This window comes from Dipodomys merriami, unplaced genomic scaffold (assembly GCF_024711535.1).
Source record: "Dipodomys merriami isolate MVZ:Mamm:240054 unplaced genomic scaffold, mDipMer1.0.p SCAF_271, whole genome shotgun sequence".
Classification (NCBI taxonomy): domain Eukaryota; kingdom Metazoa; phylum Chordata; class Mammalia; order Rodentia; family Heteromyidae; genus Dipodomys; species Dipodomys merriami.
In genome coordinates this window covers 591,393-617,605 of record NW_027204171.1, presented here as the reverse complement: position 1 = coordinate 617,605, position 26,213 = coordinate 591,393, and the positions used below count along the sequence as shown (strand labels likewise).

General features: G+C 42.6%; 1 protein-coding gene across 4 annotated transcripts in view; it reads left to right on the top strand.

The window, feature by feature from the left end:
• Positions 1 to 26,213, top strand: part of Nsd1 (nuclear receptor binding SET domain protein 1) — a 101,696-nt gene that overhangs the window by 52,416 nt on the left and 23,067 nt on the right. For all 4 annotated transcript variants that reach the window (XM_070036491.1, XM_070036490.1, XM_070036493.1 and 1 more), the window contains exons 8-13: positions 4,357 to 4,466; positions 9,155 to 9,230; positions 11,247 to 11,365; positions 12,196 to 12,339; positions 22,329 to 22,452; positions 25,421 to 25,621. In XM_070036491.1, the coding sequence (XP_069892592.1) occupies positions 4,357 to 4,466; positions 9,155 to 9,230; positions 11,247 to 11,365; positions 12,196 to 12,339; positions 22,329 to 22,452; positions 25,421 to 25,621 (774 nt within the window). The remainder of the gene's footprint in view (positions 1 to 4,356; positions 4,467 to 9,154; positions 9,231 to 11,246; positions 11,366 to 12,195; positions 12,340 to 22,328; positions 22,453 to 25,420; positions 25,622 to 26,213) is intronic.

Here is a 26,213-nt window from a genome sequence, read left to right as displayed (position 1 = left end):
GATCTCAGAATAAAAGCAGATGTGATTGTAGGCAGTAAAGATTTAAAGCAATTTGACTACGTACAACAAATTGCCCACTTTTTTTTTTGGTAAGAAGTCTTTAAAATAGTTACTGATTTGATATCCTTTTCTAAGTACAAATTAGTTTGGGATGCAGTTTGAAGAGGACATATTTATAAAAATACCCTATTTGTTTTGTTTTGTTTTTCATGGTAGCTGATATCCACTTAATCAGGGTAACAGAATTTGGTTATGGGCATTGTTCACTAGTGGAGTAAAAACCTGAATCCCATGCTCTAGGCACCAGGTCCACCAGCCCCTCTGTTTCTTGAAAAGTTATTTGATCTTTGAACTTGTTTCTTCATGTGTAAAATAGAGACCATATTATAATAATGTATAGTGTTATATTTGAACAGAGTAAGCAGCTAATAAGTATAAATGTTCCCTAAAGCGAACACTTACCAATAGATAATTCATTATATGCATGTGACAGAGGAAAGTTAGGTCTAAACACACATCCCAGGTACTTTTTCAATGTTTTATTTTGTTTTTGTACCAGTTCTGGGGCTTAAACTCAGGACCTGGTGCTATCTCTGAGCTTTTTATTTTTTATTTTTTTTTTACTTAAGGCAAGTACTCTACCACTTGAGCCACAGTTCTACCGGCTTTTTTGCTGCTTACTTGGAGATAAGAGTCTCACAGGCTTTCCTGCCAGGGCTGGCTTTGAACCAAGATCCTCAGATCTCACCTTCCTGAGTAGCTAGTATTACAGGTGTGAGCCATCTATCTGGCTAATTTTTTTTTGGGGGGGGGGTGTCTTGGGGTCTATACTCAGGGCTTGGATGCGGTCTCTGAGGTCTTGCTCAAGGCTAGTACTCTACCACTTTGACCCATAGCACCACTTCTGGTTTCCTGGTAATTAATTGTAGCTAAGGATCTTAAGGACTTTACTGCCTGGCTGGCTTTGGACCCGGATCCTCAGATCTCAGCCTCTTGAGTTGGTAGGATTACAAACACGAAACACTGGTACCTGGCTAGATTCCAAGGAATGGGAATCTTTTGTGTATACCTCTAAATTTTCCATATAATTTTTTACCTCTGTATTATTTTTGATGTTTTTATTAACTCAAGCCCTTGTACTTTCTATGCAGTGGCTCTACCCCTTAAACCACTTTGCCAGCTTTTTTTTTTTTTTTTGACATTGTTTACTTTTGAGATAATACCTTTTTTTTTTTTTTTTTTTTTTTTTTTGATCCCTGACCCAGATTGGACTGCAATCTTTCTATTTGTGCTTCCCTACAGAGCTGGGGATGACAAGTGTAATTTGCTACACATAGCCATTGTTTGAGATAAAGTCTTAAAAACTTTTTTGGGTAGGCTGGCCTCAAACCCTGATCTCCTCAGTGTCTACCTTCTAATAACCAGGATTACAAGTTGAGCCACTGTGCGTAATTTGTTTTACCTAAAATACAAAAAGTAAAGAAAGAGAAAAATCCTAGTAATGCTTATTTTAATAAGCAGAACCAAAGTATTTTTTGCTTTGTTTTTATTTCAGTTCACTTGTTTTAGTACAGTTCTAATCTAGGGCCTTACACATCTTAGTTTAATACTGGCTATATCCCTGGCCTACAATTTTTTTTAAATTTTGCCAGTCCTGGGATTTGAACTCAGGGCCTGGACACTGTCCTTGGGCTTCTTTTTTTGCATCAGTCATGGGCTTGAACTCTGGGCCTGGGTGCCGTCCCTCAGCTTAAGGTGAGTGCTTTACCACTTGAGCTACAGCGCCACTTCCAATTTTCTAGTGGTTTTATTGGAGATAAGAGTCTTGCGTACATTTTTGCCTGGGCTGGCTTTGAATCAGGATCCTCAGATCTCAACTTCCTGAGTAGCTAGGATTACAGGCGTGAGCCACCTATGCCTGGCTCTTGGGCTTCTTTTGCTCAAGGATAAAACTCTACCACTTGAGTCACAGCACCACTTCTGGCTATTTCTGTGTATGTGGTACTGTGGAATTGAACCCAGGGCTTCATGCATGGGAGGCAGGCACTCTACCACTGAGCCACCTTCCCAGTCCCTGCTTTTTTTTTTTTTAAGATAGGAAAAGCTGAGCATTGATGGTTCACCTCTAATCTTAGCTGTTCAGGAGGTTGAAATCTAAGGATCATAGTTTGAAGCATAGGAAGAAAGGTCCATGAGTCTCTATTTCAGTGTAATATTCAAAAGTCAACTTAGAAGTGTTGAAGTTCTAGAGCTCCAGCTGTGAGCAAAAACACCAAACCAAGAGCAGGACACACACACACACACACACACACACACACACACACACACACACACACACTCACACACTCACACACTCACACACTCCCCCATACCTGCATGTACACAAAGAAAATAAACTTACTAGGGGCTGGGAAGGTGGCTCAGTGGTAGAGCGCTTGCCTTGCATGCATGAGGCCCTGGGTTCCATTCCTCAGCACCACATAAGCAAAAAGAAAAAAATCAGGAAGTGGCGCTGTGGCTCAAGTGGTAGAGTGCTAGCCTTGAGTTGAAGAGAGTGCCTAGGCCCAGAATTCAGGCCCCACGACCAGAACCCTCCCCCCCCCCCAAAAAAAAAAATACTTTAGTATTGTGAACCAAATTTTATAATTTTTTTTTTTTTTTTTTGTCGGTCGTGGGGCTTGAACTCTGGGCCTGGGCGTTGTCCCTCAGCTCTTCAGCTCAAGGTGAGCGCTCTACCACTTGAGCTACAGTGCCACTTCCGGTTTTCTGGTGGTTTATTGGAGATAGGAGTCTCGCGGTCTTTCTTGCCCGGGCTGGCTTTGAACCGTGATCCTCAGATCTCAGCCTCCTGAGTAGCTAGGATTACAGGCGTGAGCCACCAGCACCCGGCCAAATTCTATAATTTTTAACAGCAGTCTTTAAAGGGTGTGTGTGTGTGTGTGTGTGTGTGTGTGTGTGTGTGTGTGTGTGTGTGTGTGTGTGTGTGTGTGTGTGTGTGTGTGTGTGTGTGTGTGTGTGTGTGTGTGTGTGTGTGTGTGTGTGTGTGTGTGTGTGTGTGTGTGTGTGTGTGTGTGTGTGTCGTGGGGCTTGAAATCTGGGCCTGGGCAGCTCTTCAGCTCAGGGTAGCGCTCTACCACTTGAGCTACAGCGCCACTTCTGGTTTTCTGGTGGTTTATTAGAGATAAGAGTCTCATGGTCTTTCCTGCCCTGGCTGGCTTTGAACCTCGATCCTCAGATCTCAGCCTCCTGAGTAGCTAGGATTACAGGTGTGAGCCACCAGCGCCCAGCAGTTGTTGTGTGTTTTTAGCTTTAAGGCCAGAGCACACATTATAATCCTGATTTATTTGTGCCCAGAATCTAGCCTGAATTTTACTTCCTTTGTCTTTGCCACCAAATAAATGCCATAAATACAATTTTTGCCATATTACAGTTTATTATTTCATTTCTCTCTTACTTTTTTAGCAACTTTTTAATTTTTTTGCTGGCACCAGGATTCAAACTCAGCATTGTTTTCTTAGCTCTCCTGACACTCTACCACTGGAATTGCTTTCCAAGCTTATCACTCTTAGTTTATGGTCGAAAGTGAATAAACATAAGAACATCCTCCCAGCCAGGCACTGGTGGCTTAACTCCTGTAATCCTAGTTACTCAGGAGGCTGGGATCTGAGGATCATAGTTTGAAGCCAATTTAGGAAGGAAAGTCTCTAAAACTTGTAACTAGCCATCAAAAATAAAGCCAAGGGGGCTGGGAAGGTGGCTCAGTGGTAGAGCTCTTGCCTTGCATGCCTGAGGCCCAGGGTTCGATTCCTCAGCCACCACATAAGCAGAAAAGAAAAAAGCCAGAAGTGGCGCTGTGGCTCAAGTGGTAGAGCACTAGCCTTGAGCTGAAGAGCTGAGGGACAGCGCCCAGGCCCAGAGTTCAGGCCCCACAAGTGGACCCAAAAAAAAAAAAAAGCCAAAAACCTAGGATCATGTGGCTCATGACCCTAGGTGCTGTCCCTGACTTTCTCTTTGCTCAAGGCTAGCGCTCTAGCACTTGAACCACAATGCCATTTCTGGCATTTTTGGGTAATTTATTGGTGGTAAAGAGTCATGGACATTCCTGTCCAGGCTGGCTTCAAACCACCATCCTTAGACCTCAGCCTTCTGAGTAGGTAGGATTATAGGAGTGAGCCACCAGCATCCAACTTTATTTCCTTTTAGAAATACTTTATTATAAATAAGTTCTCTTCATGTCCATCCTCAGATATGGATAGTACATATATTATGCCTTTTTTATATTACACAGATTTTTTTTTTCAAAATTAACTTGTGCCTGGTTTCTAAGTCATTTAATGAAAAGTACATGCATTTCAGGGAATTATGAAAGTAAACGTCAAAGAAAACCAACAAAGAAACTTCTTGAATCCAATGATTTAGACCCTGGATTTATGCCCAAGAAAGGAGACCTTGGCCTTTCTAGAAAGGTATGTTATTTTTGTCAATTGTAAAATAGAGTTAAGCCCTTGGAATACAGAATTAAAAAAAAAATCTTTTTATTATAAAGCACACGGATGTGCTTCTGCAGTAGTCTTCTTTTTAAGGGTTTGCTATCTGCAAGCTCAGGTAACTGGTCAGTTGCAGTTTGAAAATAGTAATTTGATGAACAGTTGCTAAATGTAAAATGCACACATTTCTGAGTAGTGCCATAAACTCCCACAGTATTCCCAGCTGGCTGGTCCACTCTGTCTTATTCTAGATGTAACCATCTCACCTGCAACCCATGTTAGTCACTTAGTGGATGTGAGGCAATTAGATCAGCCATCATGGCATAATGCGTAGGTTCAAGAAACCCCTGTGTCACTTCATAATGGCTCCAGAATCCAAGAGTAGTGATACTGGCAACTCAACTATCCCAAGGAAAGATTCTAAAGTGATTCTTTTAAGTGCAAGTTTTGAGCGTGCTAAGAAAAGGGGAAAAACAATCATGTTGAGGCGCCTGCAGACTACAGGAAATTGTACAGAAGGAAAAAGAAATTTGAGCAAGTTGCTCTGTTGCCTCTTGTCCTCCAGCAGTGATGGTAACAATGTGTGGTGGTTATTTCAATCAAGTAGACATTGAATATGTTGCAAAAGCCAACTATAGTGGCTTTCACCGGTAATATTAACAATTCAGGAGGCTCACGGTTTGAGGCCAACTTGTTCAAAAAGTTAGCAAAACCTTCCACCTCTACATACAAGCTAGGCATAGTAATTTAAGCTTGTAATCCCAGTTATTTGAAGGTTTAAGTAGGAGAATTGAGGTTTGAAGAAAAGAGCATGACAACCTATCTGAAAAAATTCCTAATAATTTAAAGGTCTGGGTGTGTGGCTCAAGTGTTGAATGCTTACCTTGCAGTCGCAATAATCTGAATTTGAAACTTGGTATCAGTGTCCCCGTTTTTGTGAGTGCAAGATGGGAATTAAAAAATGATGTTCAGATAGCAAGCTGTTGTGTCACAAAGCACCGAGTCTGTACTGTGCAGACTTAGCAAGGTAACCTGAAACAGGTGGCATGGAGCCAGTTTTTATTTGTAATCCAGTTATACAGCTTTCAGGAAACTCTCCAAACTCTGGAGAGGCTGTGGAGGCACCTGCTGCCATATTTCTGGCAGGGTTGAAGATAGTGATTAAGGAGAGGGAAGACCGTCCAAAGCAAAGTGTTCAGTTGAGAAGAAACCCAGATTTTAAAAAAAGATGGCCAGTATACCCTACACTGCATAAAAATGCAGACGATGCGCCAGGGTGTGAAGCATGTTGGTTAACTCGTTTTTTTGTTTTGTTTTGTTTTGTTTAGTCGGGCTTGAACTCTGGGCCTGGGCGCCGTCCTTCAGCTCTTCAGCTCAAGGCCAGCGCTCTACCACTTGAGCTATAGCGCCACTTCTGGTTTTCTAGTGGCTTATTGGAGATAGGAGTCTCACAGTCTTTCCTGCCCGGGCTGGCTTTGAACTGCAATCCTCAGATCTCAGCCTCCTGAGTAGCTAGTATTATAGGTGTGAGCCATCAGCGCCCAGCTATAGGTTAATTCTTGTGAGTACAGTTAGATATTTTGAGGCAGAGAGAAAACCACAATCACCTTTTTTCCTGACTGAAATCCTCTTGTCTGACTTACATATTCTGTCTCTTATTGCCACTTGTTTACTCTCAGTGTATTATATTATGTGATAACTCAAAAAACCTAGCTTTTTGTTGAGTTCACAGATTGGGTTTTAGTAACCAAGAAAGCATCATTAAATGGTTGATAGAATAGAAAATTAACTCCAAGATAGATAATGGCTGCATAGATTTATTATTATTATTTTTTTTTATTTTGGCCAGTCCTGGGGTTTGAACTCAGGGGCTGGTCCTGGGATCTTTTAGCACTCTACCACTTGAGCCACAGCACCACTTCCAGCCTTTTTTTTTTTTTTGGTCAGAACTTCATACTTTTTTAAAAAAACACTTTTATTGTAACGATGCTGTACAGAGGCCCATCCTACTTTTTTGTCCTTCCTCTTATGTCCCTGGCAGCTGGGATTGCAGGAGTGAGCTAGCACATTCAGCTAAAAAACTTTTTTTAGTGCCAATACTCGGCTTTGAATTTATGGCCTGATGCTTGTGATTGGCTTTTTCACTCATAGCTGACACTACCTCTTGAACCACCCCTCCAGGGTAGCGTTCGGGTATTTAGTTGGACATCTCATAGACTGAGACAGATAATTAATTTATTTAATTGGACATCTCCAGACTGGCTTTGAGTCACAATCCTTGGATCTTATTCTCCACGGATTGTAGATACAGCCAGCTCCTGTGCCTGGCTAGAAAATTTTCCTGCCCCCCTCATGTATCAGAAGTACCTTGGGAAAAAAAAACTGTAATTATTAAACATGAATTCAATTTAAAAAAAAGAAGAAGTACCTTGGGATAAACACTGGACATTCAGTTGCATACTGGGTGCTGGTGGCTCACCCCTGTAATCCTAGCTATTCAAGAAGCTGTGATCTGAGGATTATAGTTTGAAGCCAGCCCAGGCAGAAAACCATCCCCAAGACTCCTTTCTCCAGTAAAGTACTCAGAAAAGGCCAGAAGTAGATGGATGTGGTGGTTTAAGCCTGTAATCCTAGCTCTTCAGGAGGCTGAGATCTGAGCATCGAAGTTCAAAGCCAGCCCTGGCAAGAAAGTCCAAGAGACTTTTATTTCCAATTAACTACCACAAAACCGGATCTCAGTCTCCTGAGAATAGCTAGGATTATAGGCAGGAGACATCAGTGTGGGCTATCAAGAAGCTTTATCATGATATCTTGACTATTTGTTGTTATTTATTTATTTATTTTTACTTTTGGTTGGTCCTGGGGCTTGAACTCTGGCCTGGGCTCTATCCCTGAGTTTTTGAGCTCCATATCTAGTGCTCTACTACTGGAGGCACAGGTCTACTTCTGGCTTTCTTGGAGATGAGAGAGACTCATGTTTCCTGCCTGGGCTGGCTTCAAACCAGACTTTTGCTGCTTAGTCTGGCTTCAAACAGTGATTGATGGTCAGATCTCAGCCTCCAGAGTAGCTAAGATTACAGGCATGAGACACCAGTACCCAGCTGTGTTTATTATTATTATTTTATCATGGCCTTTAAAATGTTTCAGAAAACATTTTTTTAAATTTTATTTTTTCTGTTCTTGAACTCTGGTCCTGGGCTCTGTCTCTGAGCTTTTACTCAAGGCTCATACTGTACTACTTGACCCACAACTCCATTTCCTGCCTTTTCTGAATAGTTTATTGGAGATAAGAGTCTCAAGTGACTGAGAATGTGGCTCAGTGGTAGAGTGCTTGTCTCCCATATATGGAGCCCAAAGTGAGAAGTTGCACTGTGGCTTAAGTGGTAGAGTGCTAGCCTTGAGCCAGAGAAGCTCAGGAAGAATTCCTGGGCCCTGAGTTGAAGGTCCAGGACTCCCCCCACTAAAAACAAACACCAAAAACTCATGGACTTTTCTGCTTGGGTTGACTGGGATCCTCAGATCTCAGTTCCCTGAGGCACTGGGCAGAAAGCAAGATCTTAATTGTGAATGAAATAAAATCTACTTGAGAGAGGTTTCCAAGGCATTTAGAAAAATTATTGTCTTAATGCACATTTGGGAGCCGGCTGATACTTGGGTTTGAACAATGGCTTGATTGCTAATCAGGTGCTTTACCACTGAGCCATATCTCCAGCGTGTTTTTCTTTTTATTGTTGTTGGTCATGGGGCTTGAAACTCCGGGCCTGGGTACTTGAGCTCATCAGCTCAAGGTGAGTGCTCGCTCTTGAGCCACAGCGCCATGTCCAGTTTTTCTTGGTTTATTGGAGATAAGAGTCTCCTGGACTTTCCTGCCAGGGCTGGCTTTGACCTGCAGTCCTCAGCTCTCAGCCTCTTAAGTAGCTAGGATTGAAGGCACCAGCAACAGGTGCCCAGCTTCCATTGTGTTTTTCATTGGTCCTTTGATTTCATGGAAACAAGGTCTCACTTGCTGCCCAAGCCACGTCTGGATTATGAGTCCAGTCATACAGACTTCTGTCATCGCTGGCATCACAGTTGTGCACCTGTGCTTTTACATTTCTTCTGTTGAGAATGGATGCTCTGGACTTCACACTCCAAAGTAGTTAGGATTATATGTCTGAGCCCCTCCTACTTAGTTCTGAGCAGTTTTTTTATTTTTTGTTTGTGGGTTTTGTTTTTTTTTTTAGTTCTGGTATTTAAATTCTACCTCTTGAACAGCACTCGATAAATTTTATTTATATATGCTATTTCCTATGTAGATTCTGTTGAGCATCTACTATTACCACCTTTTGAATTGAGAGAAACCTTCTGGATTCAGTTTCATTAAAAATAGAACAACTGGGGCTGGAAAGGTGGCTTAGTGGTAGAGTGCTGGCCTGGCATGTATGAGGCCCTAGGTTTGATTCCTCAGCACTACATAAGCAGAAAAAGCTGAAAGTGGCGCTGTGGCTCAAGTGATAGAGCGCTAGCCTTGAGCTGAAGAGCTGAAGTGTAGCGCCCAGGTTCAGAGTTCAGGCCCCACAACCGACCAAAAAAAAAAAAAATAGTAAAACTTACATCTGTACATATGAGGTGAAGGGTTTTATTTTGTATCCTTTGGTGAATTATGTTGCCTCTCATTTACTTCTTAGTGCTATGAAGCTGTTCGCTTGGGGAATGGCATTACGGATTCATGTACTGGAGCTCATTTGAAAGAGTTTGGTGGAGGTGAGTATTTTTGAGATATAGAACATGTTAATGGAGTTGTAAAGTTGAAATTTTGTTGTCAAGAAAATGTATTACATACATAAGCAAGACTAGTAAAATTACTAGTTTGGGATTTGCCCAAAATTCCCTTCCTAAAACTGCGTAACACTAGAAAATTCTGTCAGGCTTTAATACTTAGTCAGTTAAATGAAGTTATATTTAATGTTTGCATTAGTAAATATTTGGCACAATAGAAAATTTGTGCTACTTAGTTTTTCTACTAGAAAATTAAAATTTTTTTTTACCAACTCCATAACTATAAAATTGGAATCTAAATGGAGAAGGAAATCATAAATTACCTGAGGCATTGTCACATCTAAATTGACTGGGTTTTGCAACAGTTTAGTTAGTTAGCATATGCTTGAAAAAGATTGCATCCATATGAAAGTATTCTTTTTGGGGGGGGGAGGGCGGGGTCTGGTCATGGGGCCTGAACTCTGGGCCTGGGCGCTGTCCCTCAGCTCTTCAGCTCAAGGCGAGCACTTTACCACTTGAGCCACAGCACCACTTCCGGCTTTTTTTTCTTTTTGCTTATGTGTTGCTGAGGAATCAAACCCAGGGCCTCAGGCATACAAGGCAAGCGCTCTACCACTGAGCCACCTTCCCAGCCCTGAACGTATTCTTTTTTAATGGTTTGTATGTATGTGTAAGGGGATGTTCATTGGCTTGAATCAGGGCCTAGGTATTGTCTCTGAGCTCTTTTTCTCAAGGCTAGAGTTCTACCATTTTGAACCACAGTTCCACTTTCTGGGTTTTTGTTGTTGTTGTTGTTTCAGTCATGGGGCTTGAACTCTGGGCCTGGGTGCTGTCCCTGAGCTCTTCAGCTCAAGATGAGCACTCTACCACTTGAGCCACAGCGCCACTTGCAGTTTTCTGGTGGATAATTGGAGATAAGAGTCTCATGGATGTTCTTGTCTTAGGGTGGCTTTGAACCATGATCCTCAGATCTCAGCCTCCTGAGTAGCTAGGGTGACAGGTGTGAGCCACTGGCGCCTAGTTGAACCCTTGTTTTTGTTTTTTTTTGGGGGGGGTGGTCTGGTCGTGGGGCCTGAACTCTGGGCCTGGGCGCTGTCCCTCAGCTCTTCAGCTCAAGGCTAGTGTTCTACCACTTGAGCCACAGCGCTACTTCCGGCTTTTTTCTTTTTGCTTATGTGGTGCTGAGGAATCGAACCCAGGGCCTCATGCATGCAAGGCAAGCGCTCTACCACTGAGCCACCTTCCCAGCCCCGAACCCTTGTTTTTTTGATAGTAATGTACCAATCTTCCTTCCAAGTGCCTTCTGGCCACCTCCTCATGCTTTTCAGGTGTGAGCTGGCCCTGAACTCTTGTGCTCTATCACTTGAGCCTCAGTTCCACTTCCATCTTTTTTGTTAGTTAATTGGAGATAAAAGTCCCAGCCTTTTCCTGTGGTGTGACAGTGGTGATTCTCAGATCAGCCTCCTGAGTAGCGTGCAGGTATGAGCCACTGCAGGCATCTACCATGCTTTTTGCATGCCCTTTTCTCCTTTGTCAGCATTCATTTTGTTAAACAGGTGATTGTTCACCATTGGACTCCTCCCCTTAAGTATACCATCATTTTGTCATTTCAGTGTTAATTATTACATAGTGATATGTATTTTATTGGCTCTAATCTTTCAGTCTAGAGATACGTATCTCTTCCTGGCTCTTAAGTGGTATCTTTTAATTTGAAAGGTTTTAAGGTCCTTGAGAAATTGTAGAAATTGTCCCTTCAATGACATTAACATATATTTATAATTTAACTTATGTAAAACAGTATTTACATGTGGTTATTTCTCCAACTAGTTATGAAGTCAGTTATTGGTGTCATTTTTTTCGTTTCTCCTGCTTTGTAGTTTTAATGAGTTTTAAAATCAGCTTCCTGTAACCAACCATAATTCTGTGAGATCTCTTTATTTTAGGATAGGAGTTCTTAACCATGTAATGACCGGTTCGATAACACTTATTTTCCTGTCATAGGCGCTACCAAGATATTTGATAAACCAAGGAAGCGAAAACGGCAGAGACATGCTACAGCCAAGATGCCATGTAAAAGAGTGAAAATTGAAGACTCATCAAAAGAAACACCAAACTCAGAGGTACTACTCAGTTCTCATCTTTTGACCTTCAAAAAGAAGCTACTTTTCACATTAGAAGTTACAGCCCTGTCCCCTGAGTTTTTGTTTTTGTGGTTTTTATAAAAAAGAATAGTATGGCTAATATGATAGCTCATAGGCTAAAAATCCTGGAATGAGAGAACTTGATGTTAGGAAAATAAGACACATAAAGCCTTTTTAAAAGGTCTGTGCTATGTCAGATGGAACCCCTTACCTTAGATAACGCCCTTTAGTTGAGACTACTGAGATTAATTGGAAAATTCATTTGCTTTTTTCTTTACCACTCATTGCTTCATTTGGGGGTAAATTAACTTTCAAGACACAGATCAATTTAAAACCATTTCTTTTCAGTGTCACTCTAGTTGGAATGACTGGACTTGCAAGTCAAGTTAAAAGAGGATTAGAACCAGTCAGGTCAGCATCACACATAATGATGCAGAATGTCTCTTTCCAGAACAATTTGAATAGAATGCCCAAGCAGGGCGTTATTTAGGAAATTCGGTCTTGGAATGACAGATAAGTAAGCAAATAAACTTAAGAATGTTTTCTCTCCCTTAGTGAACCCTTTAAATGGAACAGCCAAAAAAGTTCCAGTGGAACAGCCTCAGAGCAGTTAGTGGCAGGGCATGAGGCGCCCACTACCCGCCCAATCACAGCAGGGTTAGAACTAACATTGCATGCAGTCCGCCCGCGTGATTGGCTGAACATCTGTAAGTGCTTAATGGCTAGACAAATAGCAGCCCAGAGGGAGGGGTCAGATGGAGGAGACACCAGTAATACAGATGTGGGACTTTTATTTTTTTCTCTGCAAGGGAGAACTGATGACTCACAGGACTGCTGAAAGCCCCAAAGAGACTGTTGAGGAGGGTGTAGAACACGACTCTGGGATGTCTGCATCCAAGAAATTGCAGGTTGAACGAGGAGGAGGAGCTGCACTCAAAGAGAATGTTTGCCAGGTAGAGGATACTCACACCATGTATTTTCATTGAATGCTTTGAGTTTGTTGCCTGAAGCATGTCTGAGGTGAGAGCTCGTTATCTATGATTACCTTGTCACACCGTATTCCTGTTCTGTACCCCTTGGAGTGTTGAGAATCGTTCATGGTGTATGGAATTTTCCAAGTATTATTTTGTTTGTTTGTTTATCGGTTTTGAGGCCTGAGCGCTGTCCCTCAGCTCTTTAGCTCAAGGCTAGTGCTCTACTGCTTGAGCCACAGCGACACTTCCTGCTTTTTCTGCTTATGGAATCAAACCCAGGGCCTCATGCATTCAAGGCAAGCACTCTACCACTGAGCCACCTTCCCAGCCCCTCCAACTATTATTTTTTTGATTTTCTTTGTTCTCTAAAGAGGTCTCTCTAGAAGAGACCTCTTTAGAATTTTTCCACTTATTTAATAATACATTATACTGTGTCAGTTTTAATAACCTTTTAATCATCCTAACAATCCATAAGGTAAATTCTAGTTTTTTTTTCTTTCTCGAGTCTGAATATAATAAGGCTTCCTGCTCCTTTCTGCTTTGTTTGGCTGCTATTTTTTGTAGTTCGTTCTTTTTGACTGGGCTGGAGTATTATTATTGCCCTGATTAACATTTCCTGGCTTAACTCATATGCTGGGCATACACCACCTTACCTATCTTTTTCTATTGAGATGGGGATTTCTTTCCAACTCCGGTCCTCTCTCTCTCTCTCTCTCTCTCTCTCTCTCTCCCCCCCTCCCTCTCCCTCTCCCTCTCCTCTCTCTCCTCTCTCTCTCTCTCTCTCTCTCTCTCTCTCTCTCTTGTTTTTTTTTTTTTTGGGGGGTCCAGTCGTGGGGCCTGAACTCTGGGCCTGGGTGCTGTCCCTCAGCTCTTCAACTCAAGGCTAGCGCTCTACCACTTGAGCCACAGCGCCACTTCCGGCTTTTTTCTTTTTGCTTATGTGGTGCTGGGGAATCGAACCCAGGGCCTCAGGCATGCAAGGCAAGCACTCTACCACTGAGCCACCTTCCCACCCCTCTCTCTTTCAGTTGGCCCAGAAGTTCTGTCCATAGCTCAGCCTTCTGTGTAGCTAAGACAGTACACACGCATTACTGTATTCAGCTCTTGGTTGAGATGAGCATCTCACAAACTTTTTGCCGTGGCTGGACTCAAAGCATGACCCTCCCATTCTTAGCATCTTGAGTAGCTAGAAATATAGGCATAAGTCATCACATCAAGCTTTTTTTCCCCCCCCCTCCTGATACTGGTGCTTGAATTCAGAAAACTTTCTTTTTTCACTTATTGCTAGTGTTCTGTCATTGAATCTATGCCACCATTTCGTTTTTCGAATTACAAGGCTCTCCAATTTGTCTGCCTGAGCTAGCTTGGAACCGTTATCCTCAGATCTCAGTTTCCTCAGTAGTCAGAATTACAGGCATGAGTCAGACCCCAGTTTATGCCAAGCTTACTATGTATTTGTTGCTGGTGAGGAAAGTGAACAATACATACAATAAGGTGGGATTCAAGCATAGGTATTTTGGGTTCAAAGTCCTAATGATTGATGACATTGTTTTTACCCCTTCTTTCCTTCCTTCCTTCCTTCCTTCCTTCCTTCCTTCCTTCCTTCCCTCCCTCCCTCCCTCCCTCCCTCCCTCCCTCCCTCCCTCCCCCCCCCCCTTTTTTTTTTTGCCAGTCATAAGACCTGAGCATTGTTCTGAGCTTTTGTGCTCAAGGCTAGAAGCTCCACCATTTAAGCCACAGCTCTACTGCTGACTTTTTGGTGGTATTTTTTTTAATTTTTAAAATTTATTTTAATTTTTAATTTTTGTTGGTCATGCAGCTTGAACTCTGGGCCTGCTCTTTAGCTCTTTAGGTCGAGGCTAGTGCTCTATTACTTAAGCCACCACGCCACTTCTGGTTTCTGGTGGATAAGAGTCTCATGGACTGACTTTCTTGCTGGGGCTGCGATTCTCAGAACTCGTCTCCTGAGCAGCGAGGATTACAGGTGTGAGCCACTGGCACCCAGCTGGTGTTATTTTTTTTTTAAATATTATTATTCTACTTTGGAATATTGGGAGTAAATTAAATTTTGATGTCAATGTGTCCTATTTTTAAGGTCTATACAAATTTTTTTAGATTCAAACATTTTTTCATATTAAAAGAATTAGCACAAACCCAATATATATAGTGACTGATTTTTTTAATATGGAACTTAAGGACCTGGCCTTTAGTTAGCTTGCTTGTTGGGTGTTTTACTTTTTTGGGGCGGTCAGGTCGTGGGGCCTGGACTCTGGGCCTGGGCGCTATCCCTCAGCTCTTCAGCTCAAGGTTAGCGCTCTACCACTTGAGTCACAGCGCCACTTCCAGCTTTTTTCTTTTTGCTTATGTGGTGCTGAGGAATTGAACCCAGGGCCTCAGGCATGCAAGGCAAGTGGTCTACCACTGAGCCACCTTCCCAGCCCTTGTGTTCTAATCTTGATCCAAACCTGCAGCCCTATTTTTCCTTGATTAATTGGAGCTTTTCAAACTTTTCTCCTAGAGCTAGCTTGAAACCTGGATCTTCCAATTTTCAGCCTTTTGGAGTATGTAGGATTACAGGTGTGAGCCTACTGACTGGATTTGGGTTTGCTTTTGTTGTTGTTATTGTTTGTTGGTCATGGTACTTGAACTTGGTCTCGGTTCTCTCCCTGAGCTCTTCAACTTAAGGCTGTATCATATGTGCCAGAGCGCCACATGTGCTTTTCTAGTGGTTAATTGGAGATAAGAGTCTCACAGACTATACTGCCCCTGCTGGCTCTGAACCCTGACTCTTGGATCTCAGCTTCCTGAGTAGTTAGAATTACAGTTTTGAGTGACCGGTGACCTACTGGGATTGCTGGTTTTTATTCTGTGTTATATCCTGGAATATTGGCTTGACTATTTTTATCTGTTTCTTTGCTGTCATTCATGTTTCATCACATTTGGACCTGCTCCCAAAGACACTATTAATCATCAAAGGTCATGGATACTCAGTGAGCAAGACAAGTTAGAGGGTAAATACATTTTCCAGAGAGTATGAAAAACAAAAAATTAAGCCATCTATGGTAGTATCATAGCAGGTCTACAATTCTAATTCTCTATTTCTCTCTCTCTCTCTTTCTCTCTCTTTTTTTCTTTCCCTTCCTTCCTTCCTTCCTTCCTTCCTTCCTTCCTTCCTTCCTTCCTTCCTTCCTTCCTTTCTTTCTTTCTTTCTTTCTTTCTTTCTTTCTTTCTTTCTTTCTTTCTTTCTTTCTTTCTTCGCTAGTCCTGGGGCTTGAACTCAGGGCCTGGGCAATGTCCCTAAGCTTCTTTTGCTCAAGGCTAGTGCTGTACCATTTGACTCACAGCACCATTTCCGTTTTTTTTCTGTTCATGTGGTACTGAGAAATTGAACCCAGGGCTTCATGCATGCCAGGCAAGCACTTTACCATTAAGCCACATTCCCAGCGCTGCTGATTATTTTCTAATATTTTCTTAAAAATTTTTTTTATTTACTTTATTGAAGGAAAAAAGCTAATACAAAAGAAATCAAATACTTAGTGGTTGTATAAATATTGAGATGTCGAACTAGCAAATTAATACATGATGATAGAAGTCAAAGTGGTGTGGTTGGCAGAGGATCAGGATACTTAGGGTTAATTGGAAAGTGGTATAAGAGAACAATCTGAGTGATAGAAATGCCCTATGCTTTGTTCTATGGCCTGGTTATGGCATGAGTATTTCTTCTGAAGTTCATATACTGGAAATTTATTCCCCAATTTAATAGCATTGGAAGATATTATTATTATTATTATTGGTCGATCGTGGGGCTTGAACTCGGCCTGAGCACTGTGCCTCAGCTCTTCAGCTCAAGGCTAGCGCTCTACCACTCGAGGCACAGCACCACTTCTGGTTTTCTATTGGTTTATTAGAGAAAAGAGTCTCATGGACTTTATTGCCCTGTGTGCCTTTGAACCAGGATCCTCAGATCTCAGCCTCCTGAGTAGGTAGGATTACAGGCGTGAGCCATCGGCGCCCAGCTTCTCCTCCTTTTTTTTTTTTTTTTTGTCTTTTCTTTTTTGGTACTGGGGTCGAACCCAGGACGTTGCACTTGCTAGGCCAGCGCTTTGCTACTGAGCTACATCCCAGCCCTCCCCTCTTTTTTTTAAATACCAGTCCTGGGGCTTGAACTTACTTTTTGGGCACTGTCCCTGAGCTTCTTTTGCTCTAGGCTAGCCCTCTACTACTTGAGCCACAGCCCCATTTCTGGCTTTTCCTGTTTTATGTTGTACTGAGGAATTGAACCCCCGGGCTTTATGCATTCTAGGCAAGCACTCTACCACTAAGCCACATTCCCAGCCCTGCTGATTAATTGTTGATAAATGTCTCTCAAATTTGTCTGCCCAGGCTGTTTTTGAACTGCTGTCCTTAGATCTGTGCCTCCTGAGTAGTTAGAAGTAAAGATATGAACCACTTGTTATGCAGCTCCAGTGAGTTTTCACAGCAGAGTGAGTCTGGCCCCTTCCTGGTGTCTTGCTTCCTCTCTTAGCAGTATAATCTGTTCTTCCCAAGCTTCTCTTATGTATTTTCGTGGAAGAATCACAAGGATTACAAGTTCTAGGCCAATGTGGTCTATGTATGGGGAACTTGGCTTAAAAAGTGAGGAAAGCTGGGAGGCTGGGGCTCACGCCTGTCATCCTAGCTACTCAGGAGGCTGAGATCTGAGCATCACGGTTCAAAGCCAGCCTGGGCAGGAAAGACCGTGAGACTCCTATTTCCAGTAAACCACCAGAAAACCGGAAGTGGCTCTGGCTCAAGTGGTAGAGCACTCGCCTTGAGATGAAGAGCTGAGGGACAGCAACTAGGCCCAGAGTTCAAGACCCAACACTGACCAAAAAGTTAAAAAAAAGTGAGGAAAGCTGGATGCCAGTGGCTCACGCCTGTCATCCTAGCTATTCAAGAGGCTGAGATCTGAAGTTCACAGTTCAAAGCCAGCCCAGGCAACCAAGTCCGTGGGACTCATATCTATAGTTAACCACCACAAAAATGGAAGTGGTATTGTGGCTCAAGTGGTAGAGTGCTAGTGTTGAGCTGAAGAGCTCAGGGACAGTGGCCAGGCCCAGAATTTAAGCCCCGCTTTGGGGGGCGGGTGGGGGAAGGGAACGACAAAGTAGGGAAAAAGTGATTCCCCTGGTCCTAGCTTGAATTGTGTAAATTTGTTCTCCAGGTAAAATTTACTAGTAATTCCTTATTTCACTTTTCAAGTAAATTTACATCACTAAAGAATTAGTCTTAAAAATTTGCTCTTTAAGCTGGGCACCGGTTACTCATGACTGTAATCCTAGCTACTGTGGAGGCTGAGATCTGAGGATTGAGGTTCAAAGCCAGCCTGGGCAGGAAAGGTCATGAACTCTTATCTCCAATAAACTACCAGGAAACCAGAAGTGGTGCTGTGGCTCAAATGGTAGAGGGCTAGCCGTGAGCTGAAGAGCTGAGGGACAGCGCTCAAGCGATATTTAATATAGGCAGTTAGCTGGGCACCAGTGGCTCAAGCCTGAAATCTTAGCTACTAAGAAGGCTGAGATCTTAGTATCATGGTTCAAAGCTAGCCTGAGCAAGAAAGTCCTTGAGATTCTTCTCTCTAACCATAAAAAGGCAGAAGTGGCACTGTGGCTCAAATGGTACAGTGCTAGCCTTGAGCACAGAAGCTGAGAGACAGTACCTAGGTCCAGAGTTTAAGCCCTAGGAACCACCAAAAAATAGAAGATAAAATAAAACAGGAAGTTAAATTTGTTTAGTGTGTATAAAGTTCTCATTGGCACAGATTATACAAAGCAATATGTAACATCACATTTTTCAGTTTCAGGTGTTACTTGTGAATAATAGGAGTGAGAAACATTTGAGTATAACTTGGGCTGTAGGTTCATTAATGTCCTACATTGTCCTTTCAACCCTGCCTCATCACTCTGGCCTTTATTCCAAAGCTCTCCTAGTCATTTGTTTGTTTTTAAAATTAATTAATCCATATATATGTGCTAGTTCTGGGGCTTGAACTCCGGGTCTCTATTTTCCACTCACTGCTGGCCCACTATCACTTTACATCTTCACTTCCCATTTTTTATTTTTAAGTGTTATGTATGTATGTATGTATGTATGTATGTTAGTTGTGAGGCTTGAACTCAGGGCCTCAGCAATTTCCTTGAGCTCCTTTTGCTCAAAGTTAGTGCTCTGCCACTTTGAGCCACAGCAACACTTCTGATTTTCTTGTAGTTAATTGGAGATTAAGAGTCTCATAGACTTTCCTACCCATGCTGGATTTTAATTTTTTTTTTCAAAGTGGTTAATAGAAATTTATTTAAAAATTGATTTTCTATTCTAGGACATGCAGACAGCCAGCTACCTGCAATGCAAACATACTTTAAGCCACATTTCTTGGTTTGAAGTTCAGTCGTTTCAAGTTGAATTGTCCTTAAATCTCCCTATCTCTCTGGCTTGGAATTATGATTTTTGTATATTTATTTTTATATCTATTTGTTTTTATTACAAAGGTGATGTATAATGGGTTATTTTTTCATAAGTCAGGTAATGAATATGCATTCCCCCCTTCCTCCCTTCACCCCCCCAAGTCCTGGGGCTCAAACTCAGGGCCTGGAAACTACTGTTCCTGAGCTTCTTCAAGGCTAGTGCTCTACCACTTAAGCCAAAGTGCCACTTCCAGCTTGTTCTGCTTATGTGGTGCTGAGGAATTGAACCTAGGGCCTCATGCATGCTAGGCGAGCACTCTACTACTAAGTCACATTCCCAGCCCTGAGTTTGTTTCTTTTTGGACAGTGTCACCCTTCCTTTCTTTTCTCCTAGTTTTTTCCTCCTGTCTCTACCCACAAGTTGTATAGTTCATTTTTACTGTAGTGTCTACTGAGTACCTCCTCAGGGTTTAGGGAATTTAAGCCTGAGGCTCAGACATCTATCTTTTCTTTCTTTCTTTCTTTCTTTTTGTGTGGTCGTGGGGCTTGAAATCTGGGCCTTGAGTTCTGTCCCTCAGCCCTTCAGCTCAAGGCTAGTGCTCTACCACTTGAGCTACTGTACCACTTTCTGTTTTCTGGTGGTTTATTGGAAATAAAGAGTTTCATGGACTTTCCTGCCGGGGCTGGCTTTGAACCGAGATCCTCAGATCTCAGCCTCCTGAGTAGCTAGGATTACAGGCGTGAGCCACTGGCACCCGGCTCAGGCGTCTGTCTTAAGCTTTATTGTTATTTATTTATTTATTTATTTATTTTTTTGTCGGTCGTGGGGCTTGAACTCTGGGCCTGGGCGTTGTCCCTCACCTCTTCAGCTCAAGGCGAGCGCTCTACCACTTGAGCTACAGTACCACTTCCGGTTTTTCTGGTGGTTTATTGGAGATAGGAGTCTCACGGTCTTTCCTGCCCGGGTTGGCTTTGAACCGCGATCCTCACATCTCAGCCTCCTGAGTAGCTAGGATTATAGGCGTGAGCCACCAGCGCCCGGCAGCTTTATTGTTATTAATTGGCCAAGGATCTATTTTATTTCTTTTAATTTTAAAGATAATGGATTACTTAGCATGTAAGCTCTTACCTTTCCCTGTCCTGCCTTACACAGTAAACGTAATCAGCTCTGGTTTTCACTAGTTCTCTTCAGTAGATTCGCTTCCCTGGACAGATAATATTTGAATAAAACACATTATATTATGTTATTTCTGGTGTGTAACGTATAGTTAGCCTATGGTGGCTGGCCCTCTGCTGAATATATACAGCACATTTTCATTGCAGTTATTGAACAATGCGGCAAAACCACTATTTTCAGAGCGTGTATAGTGTATAAGGCAGTACATGTTCATCTAGAGATGATTTAAAATGTATGAAGGATGAAGGGCTAGAGATATAGTACAGTGGTAGAGAGCATTTACCTAGAAAGCAGGTTTCATTTTTTGGGTTTCATTTTTTGACTATCAGCACCAAAACAACAATAAAGTAGCAAACAAGATGGAAATAACATATATAACATGTATATACATATGCACACATACAGGCATACAAATGCACAAGGGAGAATCGTGCAGACTATGTACAATAGTTATTTCATTTTATATGAAGCACTGAACATCCAAACAGATTTTGGTAGCCCCCTGAGTAAGTAGCTCATTGACTATATGAAGCTTATAATAATTTTGAGCCACCCGCCACCCCCCCCCCCCCCCCCCCCCGGCTCTGCCCTGCCCTGCCCATCTGCTAGTCCGCCCGTCCGGTGTTCTTGAACTCAGAGAGTGTGCTCTGTTCCTGAGCTTTTGTTGTTATTTCTTGTTTTGTTTTTGTTGGTTTGTTATTGTTTTAATAGCAAAAAAAGTAATTTTAAGGTAATTATTTGTTTGGTCAGTTCTGGACCTTGAACTCAGAGCATGGGCATTGTTGCTGAGCATTTTTACTCAAGGCTGTTGCTTCACCATTTGGAGCCACAGTTTCACTTCTAGTTTTCTGGTGGTTAATTGGAGATAAGAGTCTCATGGACTTTCCCTGGCTGGCTTTGAACTGAGATCCTCAGCCTCATGAGAAGATTGAGCCCTCTACCACTTGAGCCACATTGCTACTTCCAGCCTTTTCTGCTTCTGTGGCCTCATGCATGCAAGGCAAGCACTCTGCCACTTGAGCCACAGTGCCACTTCTGGCTTCTTCTGTTTTATGTGGTACTGAGGAATCTAACCCAGGGCTTCATGCATGCAAGGCAAGCACTTTACCGTTCAGTCACATTCCCAGCCCCTGATGTCTTTTATGTTTCTTTTGTTTTGTTTTTGGTGCTAGTTCTGGAGCTTGAACCTCAGGGTCTGAGAACTACTCCTCAGTTTTTTTTTGCTCCAGGCTAGTACTCTACTGCTTGAGCCACAGCTCCACTGCTGCCTTTTTGGTGGTTCCTGGAAGAGAAAAGTCTTAGGACTTTGCTGCTCAGCCTGGCTTTGGATCATGATTCTCAGATCTCAACCTCCTGTGTAGCTAGGATGGCAGTTGTGAGCCACGGGGCCTACCTAAGGCATATGATTCCTCTGATGGTTCCAAAGGCATCTGAAAAGACTTCAGACTTTACTAGGATTCCTTTTTGGACAACTATTAGGACCAAGGTCTGCCTGGCCCATAACGCTCACTTGCTTAAACTATTGGCTTGTGGTTTATTCCTTTGTTTGCATCATTTTTGTCTTAAATTCTTTTTTTTTTTTTTGTCGGTCATGGGGCTTGAACTCTGGGCTTGGGCGCTGTCCCTCAGCTCTTCAGCTCAAGGCGAGCGCTCTACCACTTGAGCTACAGCACCACTTCCGGTTTTCTAGTGGTTTATTGGAGATAGGAGTCTCACGGTCTTTCCTGCCTGGGCTGGCTTTGAACCGCGATCCTCAGATCTCAGCCTCCTGAGTAGCTAGGATTACAGGCGTGAGCCACCGGCGCCCGGCCTTAAATTCATTTTTTAGTTAGTAGCAGTTGCTTTAAAAAGTCCTCCCATGCTGCTAAAATGAAATCTATGACTACAGTCCCTTGTCTCCTCCTGATTCTCACTTCTTTTTTCCAGTTGCTTGTGACTACCCTTCATGGTAGTGCACTGACAGTGACTTGCTTTGTGGTTCTCAAATACATTTGCTTTCTTTCTACACGTTTTGGTACGTGGGCCATCTTTCAAATCTGCATTCAGAGCCTTGTCTGAGGCCATCCTAATCACCAATGCTAACATAGCTGTTGGAATTTCCTACTTAATACTGAGCATTATCTTGTATCTTTACTTTTTTTGTTGTTTGCTTATATTTTCTTTATCTAGAATCAGACAGAATCAAGGCCGTGAGGTTCCTGGCATCTGAAAAGGGTTAATTTTTGCAGGGATGAAGGCGTTTCATGTTGTTTGCCAAAGTTGCTTCCTAACTTTTGCCTTTATGAGAGCTTTTTATTTTGAATTTTCCAAAGCCTTTTTCTACAGACAGATCTGTTTCTTTCCCTTAACAGAACTGTGAGAAACTTGGCGAGCTGCTGCTGTGTGAGGCTCAGTGCTGCGGGGCTTTCCACCTGGAGTGCCTGGGCTTGACCGAGATGCCCAGAGGGAAGTTTATCTGTAACGAGTGTCGCACAGGTAAAGTAGATGTACAGCACACTTCTACCAGAGAATGTTTGAGTTTGAAGATTTGAAGTAAAAGTACTTTGGACATACTACTTTTTTTGGCAAGACTGTGATAGTTGCTACAAATAGAGGTTCCATGTGATATACAAATGAGTAAGTTTATACAGCACAAAAAAGCACTGTATATGAGATAACTGTGATTTTATTTTTCTTTTCTTTTTTTTTGGTCGGTTGTAGGGCTTGAACTCTGGGCCTGGGCGCTGTAGCTCTACCACTTGAGCCACAGCGCCACTTCCGGTTTTCTGGTGGTTTATTGGAGATAAGAGTCTCATGGACTTTCCTGCCCTGACTGGCTTTGAACTGGGATCCTCAGATCTCAGCCTCCTGAGGATGACAGGCATGAGAGCTAATGGCGCCGGCCTGAGTGATTTTTTTTTTTTTTTTTTTTTTTTTTTGAGGGGGAGATCCGGTCGTGGGGTCTGAACTCTGGGCCTGGGCGCTGTCCCTCAGCTCTTCAGCTCAAGGCTAGCGCTCTACCACTTGAGCCACAGCGCCACTTCTGGCTTTTTTTCTTTTTGCTTATGCGGTGCTGAGGAATCGAACCCAGGGCCTCAGGCATGCAAGGCAAGTGCTCTACCACTGAGCCACCTTCCCAGCCCCATGAGTGATGTTTTAAAAGAGAATTAAAACCTGGATTTCGTGACAAGCCTTTAATACTAGCTACTGGATAGGCTGAGAGGTCAGGTGGTTTGAATGTGGGTGTGCAGGTTCAGGACTCTCCAGATTAGCTGAGGATGGTTGCATGTACCTGTCTTCCCAAGCTGTGGGGGAGAAACACAGTATTGAGGTATAGTGGCATGTGTTATTATCCCAGTGACAAATGGAAGCACACTGTCCAGGCCAGCCTGCACTCATTTGAGACGTCATTGAAAAAATAATCAATGCAAGAGAGGAGGTGGTAGAATAGCTCAAGAGCTAGAGCTCCTGCTTAGCATGTGGAAATGTTCAAACTCGAGTACCACCAAAAACAGTGAGAGAATGGACGTTAATATACAGGAATTAAAGGGAAAAGGTGTAATTTTGAAATTATATGAAATATTTGGGGAGCAGATAGATCAGAGCTTAACCCTTCCTTCCTTCCTTCCTTCCTTTTTCTGAGTCATAGTTACTGACACTGGGACTTGGAAAGCTTTCCAGTTACTGGCTATATTTTCCATTTTTTCTAGCTAGGTGATATTCCTATGAACATGTTCACTTTGTGACTGTTCATGAACTGTACATTCAAGACGTGTGTGTGTATGTGTACACATATATACTTTTCTATGGTGTTGTAGTAGCATCAAATATTTGTCAACAGAAGAAAGATTATTTGGGAGACTTACAGAAGGGTTAGGTCAGAAATGGTGATGGTCAGCTGAGACTAGCTTGTGATAATACGGTTTTATAAACTGTGCTAAGGAAAGTGTTGTTTGTTCCTCATGGTATGCAGATGTTAAAGCATTTAAGTAGTGAAGAAATCTGGGGGGAGGTATGGTTCTGACGATCACAAGTCATTAAAGGTCTGGACTGTCCTGGTGCCAGTAGTTCAGGCCTGTAACCGTAGCTACTCAAGAGGTTGAGATCTGAAGATCTTGGAATAAAGCCCTGGGCTGGATGATTCCACCCAAAGAGAAGTGTCCACGTTAGCATGCTGGAAATTCCCAATTATGCAGAGCCAGGGATGCAGGAGGAAGCAGTTGTGTCTGTGAAGCCACCTGAGTGGGATGTCATCAGTAGCCACAGCTGTGACATACCACAGCAGACCTGGAGTGACAGTGACAGATGTAAGCCTAGCTTCTTAGGAGGATCACCCATTTGAAACTAGACAGGGCAGGAAATTTTGTGAGACTCTTACCTCTGAAAGTAGAGTACTACTTTCTAGTGTTCTAGTACTTGAGCCATTTTGTTGGTTAATTGGAGATGAAGTTTTGTAGATTTGGAACTGTGATCCTTCATTTCTCAGCAGGATTGTAGATGTGAGCTACTGGCACTTTGCTCTTTTCCAATTTTTAAAAAAATGCTATTCATTTGTTGTAGGGATGGTTGTTTGTCATGTTGTTTATACTGTAAATTTGAGATCCAATCTCGGGTTTTGTTTTTTTTTTTGTCGGTTGTGGGGCTTGAACTCTGGGCCTGGGCACTGTCTGTCAGCTCTTCAGCTCAAGGCTAGCAGCTCTACCACTTGAGCCACAGCGCCACTTCCTATATTGTAAATTTGATTGGTTGCATTTTTTAAGTTGTCACTTTAGTTTGCTTCTTTCCCTTTTGTATTTTCCTTTAAATTTACAGTTGGATCTAGAGGCTGGATTAGATTCAGGTCCAACTTTGTCTTTTGGCATGAATGCTTTGTGGCAGTCATTGAGATGGCTTAACTCCTGTTTCTAGCTACTCAGGAGGTGGATGTTGGGAGGATTATAGCTTGAGGCAGCCTGGGCAAAAAAAAGCAAGATCCCATCAGCCAATAAACTGGGTGTAGTGACATATGGTTGCCATCCTGGTTACATGGATGACCTATCCAGGCTGCACTGGCAAACGCTCAAGGCCCTCTTTAACAGTACCTGTAAGGGAAGAGGTCTTGGGCATGTCTCAGGTAGCAAAGCACTTTCTTTACAAATTCAGTTCTCTAGAGGAACAAACTGTCCTTTTAAGCTGGTACCCCTGGACAAAACCTGAGCTACATAGCAAGACCCTGCCTCAAAAATTGAGGGCTGGAAATGGAGCTCAGAGGTCAAGTGCTTGCGTAAACCCCAGCACTGCAGTATGTAATGGAGTGGGCATTGTCAGTGTCTACATCCTGTTGTATCGCATATGAAGATCATTCATTCGACTCAAATGTCAATCTAATGAATCTAGTATAAAACTCCTCATTACGTTCTAATTAGTAATTACTAGTAATAGGATTTTTTAGCTACTACTGATTTGATACCCCTTCCTTCCCCAGGAATCCACACCTGTTTTGTCTGTAAGCAGAGTGGTGAAGATGTTAAAAGGTGCCTTCTGCCCTTGTGTGGAAAGTTTTACCATGAAGAGTGTGTCCAGAAGTACCCACCAACTGTCATGCAGAACAAGGGCTTCCGGTGCTCCCTCCATATGTGCATAACCTGTCATGCTGCTAATCCAGCCAGTGTTTCTGCATCTAAAGGTAAGGATTTCTCATGTAGAGCAATCTAATTGAGGGACCTCAGCTTTGTTGGCAATGGTATTTTCAAATGAAGTATGGAATATCTCTTCCCAGCTCTGGCTTGTCAGGTAGGTAGACAGTAGAGAATGGACTATATCCATAGACACATTGTGTTTTCTGGAGATCTCACCCTGTGTGGAAGTGTTAAAGATTTGAATTTAATGTGCAATTTAGTTTGAAAAAGTATTTGTGTTCATTTCCTTTTTTTTTTTGTCAGCCGTGGGGCTTGAATTGAACTCTGGGCCTGGGTGCAGTCCCTCAGCTCTTCAGTTCAAGGCTAGTGCTCTACCACTTGAGCCACAGCACCACTTCCAGTTTTCTGGTGTTTTATTGGAGATAAGAGTTTCATAAACTTTCTTGCCCAGGCTGGCTTTGAACCATGATCCTCAAATCTCAGCCTCCTGAGTAGCTAAGATTACAGGCGTGAGCCACCAGTGCCCGGCTTTCATTTCCTTTTTAAATGACTATTAATGTATAGATTGGACTTAGGTGGTTTGATAATGGTTTAGCTGGTGAGCTATATTAGATGTATTTCATTTGGAAGGGTTCATTT